Source organism: Oncorhynchus masou, chromosome 29 (genome assembly GCF_036934945.1).
Source record: "Oncorhynchus masou masou isolate Uvic2021 chromosome 29, UVic_Omas_1.1, whole genome shotgun sequence".
NCBI classification, from domain to species: Eukaryota; Metazoa; Chordata; class Actinopteri; order Salmoniformes; family Salmonidae; genus Oncorhynchus; species Oncorhynchus masou.
Window position 1 is genome coordinate 78,194,212 of NC_088240.1, and position 18,289 is coordinate 78,212,500.

An 18,289-nucleotide genomic window follows, 5' to 3' on the forward strand; every position below is an offset into this window, starting at 1 on the left:
ATTATTTCATTATAATGGCAATGTGCCCTGCACCATTCTATGAGCAAGCAACTGAGTGTAGACTACAGTTTTCCCAGTCCGCTTGTAATCCAGAGAAAACGTGAGTGGCTGCCGGGTTTTCAGGCGAAAGGAACACAGCAGCACGTTGCTTCCAAAAAGCAGAATAGCTGTTATAGTGCACATGGCCCAGTCACGAGGAGGTGCAACCCTTATGCATGTTGCTCTAGTTTCGATTGGTTGGAGAAAATAATGTCTCCTCCCCTAGTGAGCGCTTATTGGAAAGAACTAGGCCACCCGCCCCGCCCTACGGATTCCCCCCATGCTACGGCCGCGTGAGACCGATTCAAAGCAGAACAGCGCGAGGTGTCTGCAGTACTGTATTTTAACCCACAGTCAAAGAGCCACAGGAAATTGTTTGTCCCATTTTTTTGGACTGCTAGCCGGACATCGTGAAAACAATATTTAGACAGATCCCAGGAACAATATACATCCTTCTGAGGATATTACTGTGTGTACCAGTCACTTGTTTTCTCTACAAATAGGCATATGCCAACAGCATGAGTATAATTCATGGGGAAACAATTGATACACTGATTGATGATAAACTATCATACATGTGTGTTTACTGCAGAAGTTTACTGCAAAACGAACCTTGCATGCCTTTATGCCTGACCTATTCATGATAATTCATCTGTTAGAACAATTTGAGAAGGTTTGAGAGAGTATAGAACAGGACTACAGAGGTAGTTATAATATAGAAGACTGACAATGACCTTAAATTACATGCACATTGTCTAAATATGGTTTTCTATTTTAAATCATAATCAATTTTGCTTTAAGCTATAGTGGGCTCTTGTTATTGTGGCTGCACCATCTCACCAGGTTAAATGTACTTAGCGAACAAAGGTGACTGATTTGATAGGTAGGCTATAATATGCTTCTTCGGCTGTAGGCCGACATGACATGTGGAGAATGCACTAACACACAAACAGACCATGCTATCTAGAAATTAAACTGATAGTTAGCATTTCATGTTTCTTTTTGTATTTAGACATGAATTATTGATGTTTAGTAGTATTTGGTGTTGAAACAGAGGGAATAAGCATAATGAAACTAAATGTGCATATCCCTCTATAGCAGTTAGTGTGACAGTGCTGCTGCCACCTAAAAAATACTTAAGTCAAACCAGAACAACAGACCACTGCTGTCGTATTTCATTAAGGTGAACTCTAATACTGTAGTCTACATTACAATAGCCTATATTCACACAAACTAACAGAACTAGGTCAGTAGGGCAGCCATAACTGCCTTGCAATTCTATATGTAGACTATGTATGTATGCATTTATGTTGATGTTTTATCTATATTTATCTCACACTCGCATGCAAGCATGAGTCTGCAAACACACACACACATTTGTACACACTCGGTCACTCAGTCACTCACATGCACGCAAGGCTCAGACGTGCGCACTCAATGACACACACAGCTCAGACATGGACACTGCACGTTCCGACTCTTGAATCCACTCTTGAATCCACCCCCTATCGGTGTAAAATCCATGTGACTGCCACACTCTAAAACACAGGGGCCAGAGTACAGTGAGCAGAAATGAGGTGCCTAATGCCATCTAGTGGATTTAACATAATACTGTAGGCTGTAGATGTCCATTATTTATTTATTTTGGGTGGTTGTGAGTTGTGGCCATTTCAAATTGGGGTCATAGAAAGAAAGCAAAGCAAAAAAAAAAAGCATTTCTGGTTGAGTATACAACATTAATTGAATTGACCTGCCAATTAGTTGGATAACCATAGTTGTGCTAAGTTGAAATGTATTTGTATATCCATGATGACATCCTGAAATCCATCAGGCCCACACAGCTATTTAACTATATCTGGGACAAAACTATTACACTGATTTTGGTATTTGTAACATTGTTCTCATTATAGAGTCAATACCCACATGATTAGTTATCAGTAACTATGCCGTTCTTCATCATTAGCCTTACATGATACATGGAGAAAAAGAACAGCAGAGAACACTTATGTTTTATTCAATGCTGAAGTATAATCAACAACTATCTTTGTTTTAAGTAAATATAGTGATAGAAATGTACTTCGAACTATTCTTTTTCTTTAGAAGATAAAACAAGGCCGGACAGGGTTATGAACATGATCGCAACTCAGCAAAACATAAGAGAAGAGGACAGGATAGAATCCAGGTTTGGCAGGTAGACAGATGGAGTTAAACACACATTTATACATGTAATCATAACTGGTTTTGCTACTATGAAGGAACAGTATAAGCTAAATAAAGTACTTTGTGAAAAGAGAAAAACAGCAGTGATAAGATATTAACACAATATACGTTACAGTGAGCTTTTTTCATCCTGTCTTGATCTCAATATCTTGGTATAAAAGCTACAATTGTTTCCACAGGCATGAAAATTAAATAAAGTCATGATTAGCAAGGCTTTTTGTAAGATACACTTTTTTGTCTGGAAGTGGTATTCACTTCAATCTATTAAGATTCTCAAATGTATTTTTAAAGACGTGATTAAATCACTGGGGACATTTTTCAGGACTTTGTTAACTTACGCTTAAAACACGTCCTTTTTGGATGTACTGAATTAAATCATCACATAGTGAGTTCACAACCTCCGCAACAAACTGACCAAAAAACACACATGCACCGACAGACTGCCTCTCTACCAACCAGAAGTCTGTGTCCCACCCTCTCCCTACTCCTACTAAATGCACTTTTTACATTAAAAAATCCCCAAAGGGGCTCTAGGTGAACATCAACAAGACATAGTACACGGCAGAGACAGAGTTATCATACAGCTAGGGGTATAGAAGGGATGCTAGTAAGGCTGAGGGGGTAGAGTTAAATTAGCAGGTCAAATCACCTAAACATGTCTAGTAACTGCACAGTGTCAGCCAAGCATAGTGTCAATGCACTTAAGGGTTAATGATCATATGAAAACAGTAATGTCTATCAACATCCTCCCATACAGTTGGATGGAAGAATTCCAGGTGATCTACAGTAGTTCATGTTGTTAAAACAGTCGTTCTAACAGTCAGTGAGTTGAGTTGATGAGGTCCAGACAGACACCAGACCAATTCAATCGCCCCCCCAAAGGCTTTTGTTTTTTAAAGTCCATCTTCTTCTATGTATAGTCCAAAACTGATAACCTCTCCCTTTCCTATCAATGAAAATCTAAATGCCACTACCTTAGAAGTCAGCAAGCTCAGTATCTGTACAATGTAAGCAGGGGGTGCGACATCTCCCCCTGCTCCTCTCTGCTCTTCCTCTCCCCCGCCCTCTTGGACAACTTCAGGCGGATAGCGCCACCTCGTGGAAGTCCTTTGGCCCGATGTCGGCAGGTCACCTTGTGCCTGCGGAGGAGGGGGGCGTTCCAGAAGCGAGCAGAGCAGCGTCTGCAGGAGAAGGACCCTCGGGCGCGATGAGTCGCCCGGTGGATGAAAGCTTCCAGGAGCCTGTGAGACTGCTTCCCACACACACCGCAGCACAGACGCTCCTGGGGGGACAGGACTCTCTGGGTGTGTTTAGCTGCCCTGTGGGCTAGCAGGCCGGCCTGGCGGGCGAACATGGCGTGGGGACAGATGGAGCAGGCAAAACGTTTCACTGGGACTTTGAGAGATGACAGGATTTGTATCTTCATCCCTCTTGTTGTGACCAGCTCATATCCTCCCTCTCCCGCATCCCCCCCTCGTCTAATCTTCAACAGAAGCTTTTTCTTCCTCAGCTGTTTTTGCAAAACAGACCTCCTCTTCCTCTGGTCTTTCCTCTCGTCTCTGACGAAGCCTGAGGACTCCCCCCACATGTCCCCCCTTCCCTCCCTCCTGTCGGACTTTCTCTTCTTCTTGTGCCTCCTCATGTCATCGTGTGATTGGATGTTCCTGTGGTGTGGTTGCTGGGACTGTGGCTCTGAACGCTGGTGGTGATGTGAAGAATGGTGGTGGTGGTGGTGATGGTGTTCGGATGGCAGCTCCGTGAGGGGCTGGAATGGAGCTGTAGTGTGAAGGGTGTGACTACTGGAACCAGCTGGGTAAATGTGCTCCCCTTTCACCCTTGCTGGGGAATGCAGGTGCTGAGGGGGCATGATTGTGGAGTTGGGTGGCAGGGGCTGAGAGTAGGGAGGGACGCTGGAGGCTGAGGAGTGGGCCGTACCAGCATCATAGAAAAGGGGGGAGTAGCCAGCTGGGGGCTGAGGTGGCTGTTGTTGATGACTGTGGGTGACAACACTGTGACTCTGCTGCCCCCCGTGGCCCTCAGTGGAAGGTGCCATCTGAAGGAGGGCGTTGGTGGCTGCCTCGCTCTCTGACGCAGTCCCACTCACTCCACCACCAGCTGCACTGTTTACCCCTGACCCACTGCCGTCCCCTTGTGCGTTGTCAGGGCCAGTGCGGGCCAGGCCGTGCTGCGACAGCCTGTGTCGAGTGAGGCTGTTGGAGTAGGCAAAGGCCTTCCCACAAACTTCGCAGCTGAACAGCTTCTCACCTCCGTTCTCATGGACCGTCTGGTGATGAGCCGTCAGGTGGAAGTGATGACGGAAAGACTTCCAGCATATGGCACAGGTGTAGAGCCTGGGCGGGGGCTGGCTGTTGGAGCCTTGAGGCTTGACATCTTGGGGGTATGAATAATAGGAGGAGGAGCTGTTTCCTTGGTTCTGTTCCCTATCTTGGCCCATCCCACATGACGGGTTTGTGTTGAAGTTGTTGAGGTTCTCCCCTCCTGGTGTTGTGGGGACCTCTTCCAGCTCCCCTTTCTGATGGAGCTTCCCGTGCCTCTTGAGGCTCTGGGAGTAGCCAAACTCTTTCCCACACAGGCTGCACTTGTAGTTCTTCTCCCCAGAGTGAACGGTGTGGTGCTTGGTGAGGTGGAAGGCCTCTCTGAAGTGCTTCCCACATGTGCTGCAGCGGTGGGGCTTCTCCCCAGTATGGACACGGTCGTGCCTACGCAGGGTCTCGCGGCGTGCAAACCCCCTGCCGCAAACACTGCACAGATATGGCCGCGGGATGTTGCTCGACTCCCTGGGAGCTCTGGGGGTGTACTGCCTGCGTTTAGGGGGAGCGTTGGGGTCTTTGGGCTTTCTGGGTTTCCGGGGACGTTTTGGTTTGGCAGCAGGGTTCTGTGGATCATTCCCCTGCTGTTGGTTGTGGTTTATATTACCACTCATACCATCCTGGTTCCCTGCTCCTCTATAGGTCTTATCCATCCCAGATGTTGATGAAGGGGACCCCAAGGGGCCTAAGTCCAGCCCCCCCAACAGCCCTCCGATGATATCCCTCCTATCGTCGCCTCTGTTCCCACTGTTCATATCACAGTTGGCGGCAGCTGCAGCGGCGATGGCTGAGATGGCGTTGTTGACAGAGCTGGTGACGTCGTCTTCAGAGTCATCCAGGAGAGAGGACAGGGGGAGGTGCTGCTGGTGGTGATGTTGGGTTTGACTCTGAGGGTGGGGGTGCAGCGTCGGGGCCAATGGTGCCTTCCTCAGCGCCGGGCCCACCATCCCACTGCCACAGGGGGAGGCTCCAGAGTAACACGGAGACGGGTTACCTTGAGAACGGTGGTCGTCATGGTAGCCTGTGTAACGATTCCGAGAGTAATCAGTGGGGTATTTACCATCTGGCCTGTCCCTGCTGTTAGCATTCCCTCCCCTCTCTGACTGAAACAGACCACCATCACACCCTAGCCTTGACTTCTGACCTCCCTCACCTCCCATGATCACACCCTCTTCATCTTCCTCAGTTTTTCCATAAATCACCCCTCTGCTACCCTGGTAATCCCCACCTCCTCCACCTTCTCCTCCGCCCCCTCCTCCCATTCTGCCCTCCCCTACAGCTCCTTCCTTGCTGCTGCCCTGTGGTTTTGATGCCCTACCTGGCTTGCCGCATGTACCAGAGGCAGCATGGTTGAGTAGAGAGGTACTCTCACGGAAGCATCGACCGCAGGCTGGACAGCGGAAGGGCTTGTCCTGGTGAATCTTCTCGTGTCGCGTCAGCGACTCACGGCGGTTGAAAGCCCGGGAGCAGATGCTGCAGCCATACGGGCGAGCCTCTGAGTGGATGACGCCATGCTGGAGGAGGTGCCCCTTTTTCTTGAAATGTTTGCCACAATCTGAGCAATTGAAGGTCTTGTCAGGGCTGGGGCAGGAAGATGAGGCCTGGACTGAGTTGGATGATTGTTGGGAGGACAGCGAGTTAGATTGAGAGTTCAGATCCTGGGTGGAGTGTTCCTGGGTGGAGTGTGGGAGACTGGGGTCAGTTAGTGGTTGGATATGAGTCGGGTTTGGGTTAATGCTGACATTATTGCTAGTACCTGCTGCCGTAGACTCATGCATACGCAGGTGCCTGCGAAGGCTGGAGAGGTGAGTGAAGGTTTTGCCACATTCACCACAGTTATAGAGGGGCTCAGTGTCAGCCTGTGTAGATGCAGATGGCATGGAGCCCATGTTATCAGGTTTGGATAGGTGAGAACCATTAGTAACCAGAACTGATGCTGCAGTGGAGGAGGGACCAGAGGAAGAGGAGGATGAGACAACTGATGATGATGATGATGATGAAGAGGCAAGGAGGGATGGATCTCCTCCCAAACCTGACATGCCAACCCCTCCGCCCCCCCCCCCAACCAGCCCTGGGGAGGGGTCGTGGCCCAGCCCCACTGCACTGCTGCTAGCATTGGGGTTCCCACTGCTGTGGCCGCTGCTGCTGTTACTACCGCCATCTGACTTCCTCTGTGGCAGGTAGCCAGCCATTGCTTTCTTCCTTCTACTGCTGCTGCTTCCGCCCCCACTGCTGTCCCCCTTGCCGTCATCCTTGGAGAGGGACAGATGAAGAGGCAGGGGGAGCGGCAGGCCTGCTTCCTGCTGCATCAGAGAGGCCAGCTGGTTGGAGGAGAGCACTGGGATGCCCTGGAAGTCAAAACCACCCAGGGAAGAGGGCTGGGAGCCTGGGTGTAGGGGGTGGTGAGGGTGGGAGTGCGAGTGGGGGTGTGACAGGGTATGGGGAGGCAGCTGCTGCTGCTGTGGAGGCTGCTGCTGTGGCTGAGCGGTAGAGAGGCCATGCGAATGAGAGGAATGCAGAGCTGGAGGCGGAGCAAGGCCTGAGCTAGATCCCTCACTCTGAGCTAAACCTATCCCCAGATGATTGTGGGTTCCCTGTTGAACCAGAAACTGCTCTAAGCTAGCGTTAGCAGGCACCCCAGAGAGAAAGTACTGATTAGCAGCTAGCATGCAACTGAACTGCTGATGAAGGCTCCGTGCATCAGACTGGGCCCCAACCAGCTGGTGTCCCAGAGAGGTGACTGCACTGCTACTAGAGGGATTGTTAGTTACCACTGAACTGGAGGGGGAGGGGGAAGAGGATGAAGGGCCAGGTGATGCTTGGGGGACAGAGAGGCCTGGATGCAGAGGGGGTGGTGGAGGGGGGGCAAGTCCCAACCCCCAGCACCCCCACTACTGCTACCCCCAGAAAAGTGCTCGAAGCGGCCGACCCCAGAATGCAGTTGCTCCTGTGCCAGAGCTGCCTCTGACGGGTGGAAGGAACGCAGGAACTGTGGGTAGCCCGACACATGGCTTGAGCTGCTGCTACTCATCTTGCTTGACTTGGATCTTGAGCTATGAGAGGACGAAGAAGGTTGTTGTTGTAGAGGGGGAGGAGGAGGGGCGCTCATTTTTGCGAAAATAGAGGCAGAATCGGAAAAGGCGTTGGTTCTGGCCCCTTGGAGGGACCCAAGGCCTAGGCCAGACAGGAGAGCTCCTGATGTCTCGGCCTGCTGTTGTTGTTGCTGCTGGAGCTGGTGCTGGTGAAGCTGCACCTGCTGCTGATGCTGTAGCTGTCGTTCTAACCCAAGGCCTTTGAACTGATGGGCCTGGTGTCCGCTTAACATCTCTATTATGTCCAAATTGTATTTTCCAAATTGGAACATCTCCCACTCACTGGCACATGGGGGTGCAGGAGCCACACCTCCAGCACCAGGAGCAGCGACAATGATCCCACCACTGCCGCCAACGGATGAGCTTCGGCCGAGGGATCCTGCAGTGCCACTATTTGACCTGGAACTGCCTGAGTCGCCTCGGCTCGATCCCGAACTCCGCCCAATAACACTGCCGGTCCCACCTGTTCGCGCACTTCGGCTGCTGCTACTTCCACCCGATCTCCCACTGCCCCCACTCTCCATCCAACAAGAGAGGGAGCAAGTGTGTGGGGAATGGGGTTATTTAGTGTAAAGTGGGGGGGGGGGGGTCTTTTTTCTCAAACGCGACCAGTTCTTACAGTTCTTTTCAAAGTGGATACCGTATTCTCTTTTTATCTTGATGGGTTGGTGCCATTTTATTTAGTCTTAAACACTTTGTAGTTTCATGGGGAGAAAAAGCCTTGTTTTGGTGTGCAAATGTTTTTGGTCTGTTGTTGGTTGTTGGTCTCTTGGTGTTTTATGGCACAGAACAATCTTTATTAGAGAGCAGTTCAGTCAACAGCTGTTGGTTGGCTGTTTCAGTTACAGTGCTTTCATCCATATCATCGTTTCCCTTCATCCACATCAGTTTATTCACTCATTCTCTGGGAAGAGATGATGTTTTCTTCTCCTCACTGAAAAACAGAGACTACATTAGTCAAAATTCACATTTCTGTTTGATAAAAACTGTTAAATTGAACAGCTGACATTTGTAAATACACCAACATTTGGACCATTATGATACACCACAGTATGTATGATAAAATTAAATTTTCTTTAGCTTAAAATAAATCACACACAACAAAAAAAGGTATATAATATATACACACACGTATATATATTTTTTAAATCATGTAATTTTAAAATTATTGAAAAGGGATAAAGTAGGTGATGAAAATGCAATCACGAACTTCGAACATCACATTCATAGATGCCACAAAACAAATTAGACATGGTTTTGATAACAATGTGTATATCTATGTTGTATTATCCAGGGCGCAATTGAAAAAGAGACCTAGGTCTCAATATGTCGTCCCTGTTAAAATAAAGGTTCAATAAAATAAAACTTAGTAATGATATCTTTTTTTAAATGTCAGTCTTATTAAAATTAATAGTTTTCCAAATGTAAGTATAGTATGCCGAATGACTATTTTATTACTACTGTTATTAGAATGTATTTATTGTTTATTACTAGGGTATTACTACTGCATATAGTTTCGTATGAACTGAGCACTGTGTCACACTTTTTAAGTCCCCCTAACTGGAAATAAAACAATAATTATTATGAATTATTATTGCATGTTTATAAGACGTCGGCGAAATATTGATCACGTTATGGAAAATCTTACCTTTGTATTTTGACAGATGTCAATGAGTCAAAATATGTGTTTCCCGGGCAGCGGAGGGAGATGGATTTTATTTCCCAATCGAATCTTTTTGATTGCCTTTCACATTAGTAGTGTAGATGACCAATCCTGTGTGGAGGACAGAAATTCAGAATCAGCAACTGTTATTCAGCCACTGCAAAAATTGCATAATTGCACAATACTAGCTACGGGAACTACTAACTTTGGGTTGCACATTGCTTTGACAAACATTGGGGGTTTTGCAAAGAAGCGCTTACATGCAAATCTGACAGCTTTTGGTATAACATTCTGCTATTTAGCTAGCAGATATCGCATGCATCCCATTCAAATACACAACACACACGGCTTGCTATCTATAGCATACAAAAATATGCATTCAAAAGTCAATGAATGCCTCTTGGCCGAATGAAATACGAAATTGCTTATTTACCTACACATCCAAGTGCAAGTTCAGGATGCGGCCTGTCACGCCTTCCTACCATCTAGCTATCATTCGCTTAGCTCTCCATTTCTGCGTACTGTTTTCGACTCGTTAGCCATAGCCATGTTCACTGATGCTGAGCTAGGTGAATGCTCGGCTCCCTTTCGCTTTTAAATACTCAGTATTTGAGTCTGCAACCTTTTCCTCGCCATTTGACAGCATCAATCCCCATTGGTAATGATGAGTTGGTGATGTTTTTGTCGGCTTAAATGTTTTGGACGGTCGGTTATAAAAAAAAAAAATTGGGAGGGGGGGAGGGGGGGGGGTAAAGGGAATGACGTGTGCTCACTTAACATTGGTCCTTTCCGGCCCGTGAAATATTTCCGGGTAGCATAACCTGTGGTTCAGTAGTTGTTTTGGATAGCAAGCATGCTATCTATAGCTAACTGATATTTTGCATTGGATTATTCTTATTTCCATTTGATAAAGATTTTTATGGTATATTATGTCAAGTCGTCACCCGTGTAGGTATCCGAATGACAAATAATGTGATAAAGATACGTCAGAAATAGATTCAGACTCTGCGGGAGGTTGAAGCCATTTTAACTGGCTTCATGCTGCAGCTGGGCATAGCATTCACCAACCAGACTTGTTAAAATGGCTGCCGTGTATTTGCTAAATTGCATTTCATTGTCTTCATATACAACTTTTAAAATGCCTAGATGTTTGGACCAAAAAAAGTAAAGCTTGTCATTCTGGCACGTGCGGGGTGACATGCTTTGTCATGCAAATGTTGCGTTTCATTGAAATGGTAATGTAACCTGGATCAGGGGTAACTCCTGAAGGCTATTGGTGCAGGCTTTTGCTCCAAACCCGTGGTAACATACCTGATTCAGTTAATTAAGGTTCTGGAGAATAGTTATAATTTCGTTGAAATTAAAGCTTGCAGGACAAATAGCTCTCCAGGGGGGTGGTTGCCCTATTAGCTAGTGATTTAGTTGTAGCCTACTGTAGATTTAGGAACAACTTCCCACAGAATGTCTAACATTTATTCAATCTTACCTGTCAGTAAAGTCACTTCATATAAGAATAGTTGAGTAGGATGGCTAGTTTATCACTCCTAATATCATACAATTTCATCAGTACTTGAGTAAGACCCTGATGAATGAAACAAGTCTGACAACCTTTTCCACCAACTTTATTTTACAAATGTAGTGTTAGATCACTGCTGTATCCAAGGGGATCAAAATGCATTGGAGAAATTAAAAGTAGGCCTTTATATATTAAAATGAATAATAGTCATGAAAACATTCATGAAGTTCACTTGTAAATATCATCCCATACAAATCTATATAATCTCATACAAATCTAGATTTAGATTTATCCTTCCTCGTTCTATATAGGTTTAAATTCATTAATGATGGTGTCGAAACATACACCTATTCATTCATCTCTTTGTGTCTTATTTCATTCACCATCTATTACATGTGTTATTTGTCGTTACTCATCAAAAATATCCCTGTTGCCACATAATAGGCTATATAGAAATATGTTAAATGTTAAGCATTTGGGTGGTCACTGTACATTCCACTAAATACTCACATATAATTTGTTGAAGCCTCAAATTAATGTGTTATAGAAGAGAGCCACAACCCATTAGAATATTCTGATTGTACTAGCTATACAAAATACAATATACTTACACAAAAAAGGTTTACCATGTACAAAATAATGGCAGAAGTGTATGTAATGACTGTTTCAATGGTTATGGCTTGTGGCGATAGTACAGACATTGCTACAGACTTTCTGTGACTTGAATACAAATCTAAAACTAGGTTAGCTGTCCTAATTCCCTGAAAAAAGACACTGTTACTGAACATTCAGGTTGTTACTGTTATACCCTTTTTACCTACCTGTGTTTAAGACATTAATGTAAACACATACATTGTGACATCATGTGTTAACCCTTTGGGTTTTATTGGGTTAGGCTGTGGTGTTAGCAAGTGTTTCAATTTGGTCCCAAACCCAGAATTTTTCCCTCCCTAGTCCCTATCAATATTGTCTGACCTTGTGAACGGTGAGTGTAATCAATCCACCTCAACACGTGGAACCAACACAACTTTTGCTAATACCTATGCAATATTTTCAAATAGTCTAGATAGAAGGCTCCATCTAGGGAAAGGGACTAGGGAGAGGTTTATAATTGTGCCATTGTTTCAAAACATACTGTAATAAAGACCTGTATTCAGGCATGTTGTCAATGCATTAACAAGACATGGAGTTGACATGCATCAAGATTAGACAGTGTTAGTTTGAATCCCCATTTTGTGTTCAGATGTAACAAAAACAAACAAAATGTCATGAGAAAGATCTAAAAACATGTAAACACTTAAAATCTCACTAAGAAAAATAACACCAACATCATTACTATAAGATAACCATTAATTATAACAACAATTATAATAATCATTAATAATAACACTTGTTGTAATCATGACAATAACCGACACGGACTACCCAGTGAACACCGTCTGACGCCGACGTCCAAAAGATGCCATTTTGCTCACTGGGTAAGTTACCATTGTGTATAGGAAGATTGTCAAAAGAAAATCTGTATCAACATGTCAGTCATTTTATCTCCTGAATTATGTCAGATTTTTTTCTTCTGTCCATTTGTAAGCAATATGAGACACTTTGTATACTGTAGATGATATATGTATATATATATATATATATATATATATATATACACAGTTATACTTCTCTCTTAGTCGAATACAAGTCTGTTCATTTTCTTAAGTCCCTTAAGTTTATCAAACACAGCCCCACGCATCACCAGTGACTTGAGTGTCCTTTTTTTCTGAATGTAAACCACTAAGACGTGATACAAAATATGTCTGTCTTTATCTGGTGCAAATATCAGGGGATTGTGCAAAAACGTTTCTGTCTTAGTGTTTCCCTCTTTGAGAAGGGCTGGGAAACAACTACTCATGTTTTTTTTTTACAAGTTTGACTCCAGGCATCTACAGGACATTGGTACTCACACGTCAGTGACAATATCAACACCACAAATTAAGTGAAAGCATTAATATGCTGTATTATATGGTCCAAAGCCAAACATGTAGGATAGGATAGCCCTTAATATTAAGCATTATTATTGATATTATGACATTTCTACCTAATAGAGAACGGTTGGAGTGTGTTACTATGAACAAGCAAGGTCCTCTTCTGATGAAGGGCATCCTAGCCAACCAAGTCTCTTCTGAGTCTCACCCTCATATCTGACTGCTTCATCATTGGAGTCATCCTACAGTATGCATTATAGTCCACTGCTTTGTTACAGTCAATTCCCTAGACACATACACTTTGGCTTGCTCTGAAGCCAATCATTTGTATTGTCCTGTAGAAATGTTGGCTTGTGTCAGTTCTCCTCTGGTGAGATTAATAAAATGGTGATTGTCAGACGTGCTTTCTCTGTGGTATTTTATTTGTATCCCAATGCATGGCTTTGAAGGTCAGTCGTATTATGAAGTGCAACACCTGCATCATACTGTACTTGTTGTGCTCTATGAAAGAAAATACCCTGTAGTTGCAGTAGCTAATCCTCCTATTGGTAGGCTGATCAACTCAGAAGTTCCTCGTCAAACATAGTGACTCATGGCTCAATCAGATTTGGTTGTCCTGATGAAGACAGGTGGGTCACAGGGGAGCTCCAGGTAGAAGTTGCACTTAGGCACAGATTTAGGATCAGCTCAACCTCTCCAAATGCTGAGCATAACTATTAGGCGGTGGTGGGATGCAAAACTGACCTCAGATCAGTTACTGGGGGCAACTAGAGAATGTATGGAAGCAATTTTCTCAAGGTCACTCATTCTTTCACACAAGAAGCAACTATCGACAGCTCTTGTTTTCCTGCGTCACAATGAGGCGGGCTCACTCGTACACCACTCCCCGGATTCAATACCCTACATAATCCGACATTCCACATCATAGGTGATGAAGATCATCAGTTCAATGCTCCACGATGAAAATAGCATCCTTTGATACAAGTGTAACCTGTTTTTCTATGTAACACTGAAGTACACAGTCTGGCCGTACACCACTCTTCTCTCTCTCATACTTAGATGTATTATCTTGGTCCCTCCTTTCTAATATGGCTCAAAAGTTTCTTTATTCTGTTAAACATTTGATATAAAACACAAGGTTATGCATGAACAAACCAGTTTCTAAGTCCTAGCTATCTAATTTCTCCCACGTTTTTTTCAGTTATTCATGGAATCAGTGTATGGCAATATGGCACATTAGATATGAAATATGGCTGATGTATCACATATATAAAAATGGCAGGATAATTCCGTTCCTCTACCATTTTGACCTCTAAGCAAGTCCCTCATCTCCCTATATGTACAGATTGATTCACCATATTTCCTTCTCTACCCTTCCTATTCTCATATGTCTACTCTCTTCATGAAGACCACACACACAGGCGGTAGAATTTGCCCTAACCACTGATACAGAGTCAGATATTTGTTCATCCCCCTAATGGTTAAGGGTGGGTTTAGGGGTGAGATAAACTGATCCTAGATCTGCAGTTGATGGCAATTTCTACCTCGTGCCCCTCACACTGTCACCTCATTCTTACTGCCTGTCCTGATGCCCTGACTGCCTCCCCCTCCTCCTCCACTTCCTCCTCCTCTACTTCCTCCTCCCGCTCCTCCGTCGCCCCCTCCTGGTATAAAGTGTAACTGCTCAATAGTGTTCTGCCTCTTGGCAGCGAAAGCCATCCTCTTGGCGCTGTGGCCCCCTAGCGTTCCTGTTCCCATGACAACCCCCGCCCCGGGCATCTCGCTACCACCCCAGCCCCCCATGCCTCCCCCCATGCCTCCACTCATATGCCCCGTCATGCCCTGGCTTCTCTCCTGCTCCCTCCCCGAGGTGGGGTGAGAGTTCATCTTGATCATGTGGTGGCGGTCCAGGGAGGGCGTGGCACATACATTCTGCTGGGACTGGGCTTTCTGCTGAGGGGTGAGACCACCCCGGGGGAGAGTGGGGACCATGCCTCCCCCGCCTCCATGGGCGTATGGATCCTGCACACCCACTCCCATCCCTCCGACCCCTCTACCCATGCTCTCCTCCAGGTGATCTGGGGACATGAGTAGGCGATCCTGGGGACGCTCCTGGGGCCAATCCTTGGGCTTCCTCGTCAGGGTCTGGTTGTTGGACTGAGGCCGCTCCTGGGGTCGATCCTTGGGCTTCCGTGTCAGGGTCTGGGTGTTGGACTGAGGCCGCTCCTGGGGTCGATCCTGGGGCTTCCTTGTCAGGGTCTGGGTGTTGGACTGAGGCCTCTCCTGGGGTCGATCCTGGGGCTTCCTTGTCAGGGTCTGGGTGTTGGACTGAGGCCTCTCCTGGGGTCGATCCTGGGGCTTCCTTGTCAGGGTCTGGGTGTTGGAGTTCTTAGTAGCAGCAGCCATGGCTTTGTAGTACTGGTGCTGCTGGTTCTTGGACATCCTGGAGAGGGTCCCAGTGTTCCCGGGGACGTCCCCCATGTTGAGCAGCTGGTCCTGCGACATGACCTTCCTGGCAGGCTTGGACAGGGTGTCGTAGTTGGGATTGTAGTGCTGCTCGATTGGGTCCAAGGGGTAGGGGTTGACCGTGGGGGAGACGGGGGGTAGGCCGGTGGGTTGAATCCAGGGGCGGGGGGCGTGGCGGGGGAGGGTGCCCCTCCCACCCATGGTGTTGTAGTCTCCGCCACAGGGGATGTGGTGACTGGAGGACTGGAGAGCGGGCTGGGCCGTGTGGGGACGCCTCTTGGTGGTGCAGTAGCCCGATGAATATTCATCAAGACCACTCTTTTCTGGAATCAAAAGAGGAATAGTGAAACACATAAGTCATAGAGCTATTGTGTTCTGTGTAACGGGGTCTATCTCTATGTTGCTACGGGGTACACTACTCACCCAGGCGTTTGAGCGAGGAGTATCTGTTGAGCTCTGGCTTGGTGGCGTTCTCGTAGGATGGGGGGAGCTGTGCCAGGTTGTGGAGGGAGTGGTGGAAGGAGGGCTGCTCTTTAGTATTGTTGTGTTTGCTGGACAGAAGAGTGCCTCCTGCCGCCAGCTGGGTGTTGTTCATACGGGGGGCGTGCTCTGAGGGGTCAAAAGACAGCTATGTTATGGTGTGTTTGTTTCTTAATTGTTGTTTTTTGGACAACCTTTATCTAACCAAGTTGGTATCATTGACATGTATAAATTATTGTGAAAAAGTGTAAAACATGGAAGGGCACCAGATGCATACATTACAGTGTCACTGGAACCAACGATTTACACCACCAGGTGACTTACCGATGGTAGCAGTGTGATTGGGACTGGTTCCTGAATGGATAAAATTGTGTTGAATATTTCCCACTGCAAAACAAACAAACAGTCATCAGCTGTGGAGCAACAGTGTATACATAATGTAGATGTGTGTGTACGTGAGTGAGACAGCAGAGGGATACACTGTATGATGTGTTCAATTGTGGATGTTATCAGGTGATTTCTAGCCTCACGGTTTATTAATCACATTAAGATCAAGGTATTCATCCTCTTTTACATTACCTGGGCCAATTCCCCTTTACACGCTCACTCACTTATCATTTATTGACCCTGTGGGAATCGACCAGGATATTGCACTTTGTTTCACATAACTGTCCCTCTTCGAAAACTTCCAAGTTCCTCGACGTACACATCTCCGATGAGATGAAATGGTCAAACCACAGGGACACAGTAGTAAAGAAGGCACAGCAGCGACTCTTCTACCTCAGGAGGCTGAATAAATGTGTCCTGTCTCCGAGGGCCCTCACAGTGTTTTACAGGAGCACCATCGAGAGACTACTGTCAGTCTGCATCGCATCCTGGTACGGCAACTCCACCGCCGCTGACTGCAAGGCTCTACAGAGGGTGGTACGCTCAGCCAAACGAGCCATTAGGTGCTCACTGCCTGCCCTACAGGACACCTACAACACCAGGCGTCGCAGGAAGGTCAAGAAGATCATCAGGGACCCCGTGGCACCCAAGCCATCATGGCCTGTTCTCCCTGCTTCCATCGCCCAGACACTGGCAATATAGGAGTATCATAGCAAAAACTGTCAGACTGGCCAATAGGTTCTACCACCAACCATCAGGCTGCTGAATAGCCACTAGGGAGCTACCTACTCCCTCCCCCTTGCTTTTCCCCCTATGGATATTCTACCCCCTCCCAATAACACTTACCCTGCCCCTCCCCCCAATAGACATTATCATTGCTACAGTTGTAATATTATTTTTACTATTGTCTCATTCACTTGTCTTTTTTTGACCTGCGCTGTTGGTTAAGTATTTCACTGAGCCCTGCAATTACATCTGCAACACTGTGCATGTGACTAATAACCTCATCTAATCTAATCCATTTTACTCCTTCCCCTTTCTTACAAGACAGTTTGAAATAAGCCTAAAGCCCAACAACAGCACAAAACAGGAGAAACAACTTTGAAACAGAAGTGTACTATGTGAGCTTGTCCTCATTTCCCTTTTTCATTTCAGAAACATGTTTCCTGTTTGTTCCAACTGAATGCTCCCCTGGCCACTCACGTCTGTTGTCCTTGCTGGGCAGGCCAGGAGCGTAGAGGTTTTTGGGAGGTCTGCCCAGCGTACCCTGTCCCTCCCCTGAACCACACAGAGCCACGCTGTTGTTCCTCTCATCCTGCTGCACTGGACTGGACTGGTGACGCAACATGTCCACCAGCGCTCTGAGAGGAGAAACCAAAAAGAGAATGTCAAAAATGTAAACGTACAAGTAATTAGGTGGTGTAAAATGTGTTTTATTGCCTGGAGTAATAACAGTCCCCCCCCCGGCATTAACAATATCATATCTTGTCTGATCTTATGAATGAAACATGCTGTAAACATGTTATAACAACATTATCAAATGATTAAAGAATCTGTATTTGTCTGTCTGACTGTTCATCTGTCTATCTGTCTGTGTGACTGTCTGTCTGCCTGTTCATCTGTCAGGTCTGGTACTGATTGACCCCTCCCCTCACCTGGGCATGTTGATCTCTCCGTTGTTGGCCTGCTGCGACACCTTGTTGAACATTATCTTAATCCCCACGGCAACCGCTACCATAAACACAATGACACCTCCAATCACAAAGCCTGTGTTGTGGCTCAGAGGCTGCAGAGGGTCCAGTTCCGGCTCATCATCATCCAGGAATATGGCGTTTGGTGGCGGGGTCTTGGCCCAATCCGGGGAGTCGTAGTTGGTACAGCTGCTCTGCTCCAAACGACGGGTGGGGTCGGGGCAGCAGAAGCGGTAGTGGCAGCTGCCACAGCAGTAGATGAAGCTGTCCTTGGAGCAGTTGAAGGTGTTGTCCAACTGGCCCATGACATCATAGTAACCATGGCACACGTCTACGTCCACCAGTCTGTGGGGAGGAGGAGCTACCTGGGCCGCGCGCAACGGAGGAGCCAGGGCTCCCGCTGCCGCAGACGTCACGTTCTTGGGGAACATG

General features: G+C 46.4%; 2 protein-coding genes across 2 annotated transcripts in view; both read right to left on the reverse strand.

Moving 5' to 3' along the window:
• Window positions 1-1,655: 1,655 nt before the first annotated feature.
• LOC135520642 (uncharacterized) lies at window positions 1,656-10,074 on the reverse strand. Its single transcript, XM_064946345.1, is given in 5 exon segments — window positions 1,656-5,610; window positions 5,908-7,464; window positions 7,467-8,615; window positions 9,330-9,455; window positions 9,778-10,074. Coding segments are annotated over 3 exon segments (4,656 nt in total). The 5' UTR covers window positions 8,206-8,615; window positions 9,330-9,455; window positions 9,778-10,074; the 3' UTR covers window positions 1,656-3,250.
• Window positions 10,075-10,949: 875 nt separating this feature from the next.
• LOC135520644 (uncharacterized) overlaps window positions 10,950-18,289 on the reverse strand; it is a 22,980-nt gene continuing 15,640 nt past the window's right edge. Inside the window, 5 exon segments of the mRNA XM_064946349.1 lie at window positions 10,950-15,622; window positions 15,723-15,908; window positions 16,104-16,166; window positions 17,370-17,527; window positions 17,822-18,289. The exon segment at window positions 17,822-18,289 is cut by the window's right edge and continues 166 nt beyond it. Coding sequence (XP_064802421.1) covers window positions 14,388-15,622; window positions 15,723-15,908; window positions 16,104-16,166; window positions 17,370-17,527; window positions 17,822-18,289 — 2,110 coding nt within the window. The 3' untranslated portion in view covers window positions 10,950-14,387.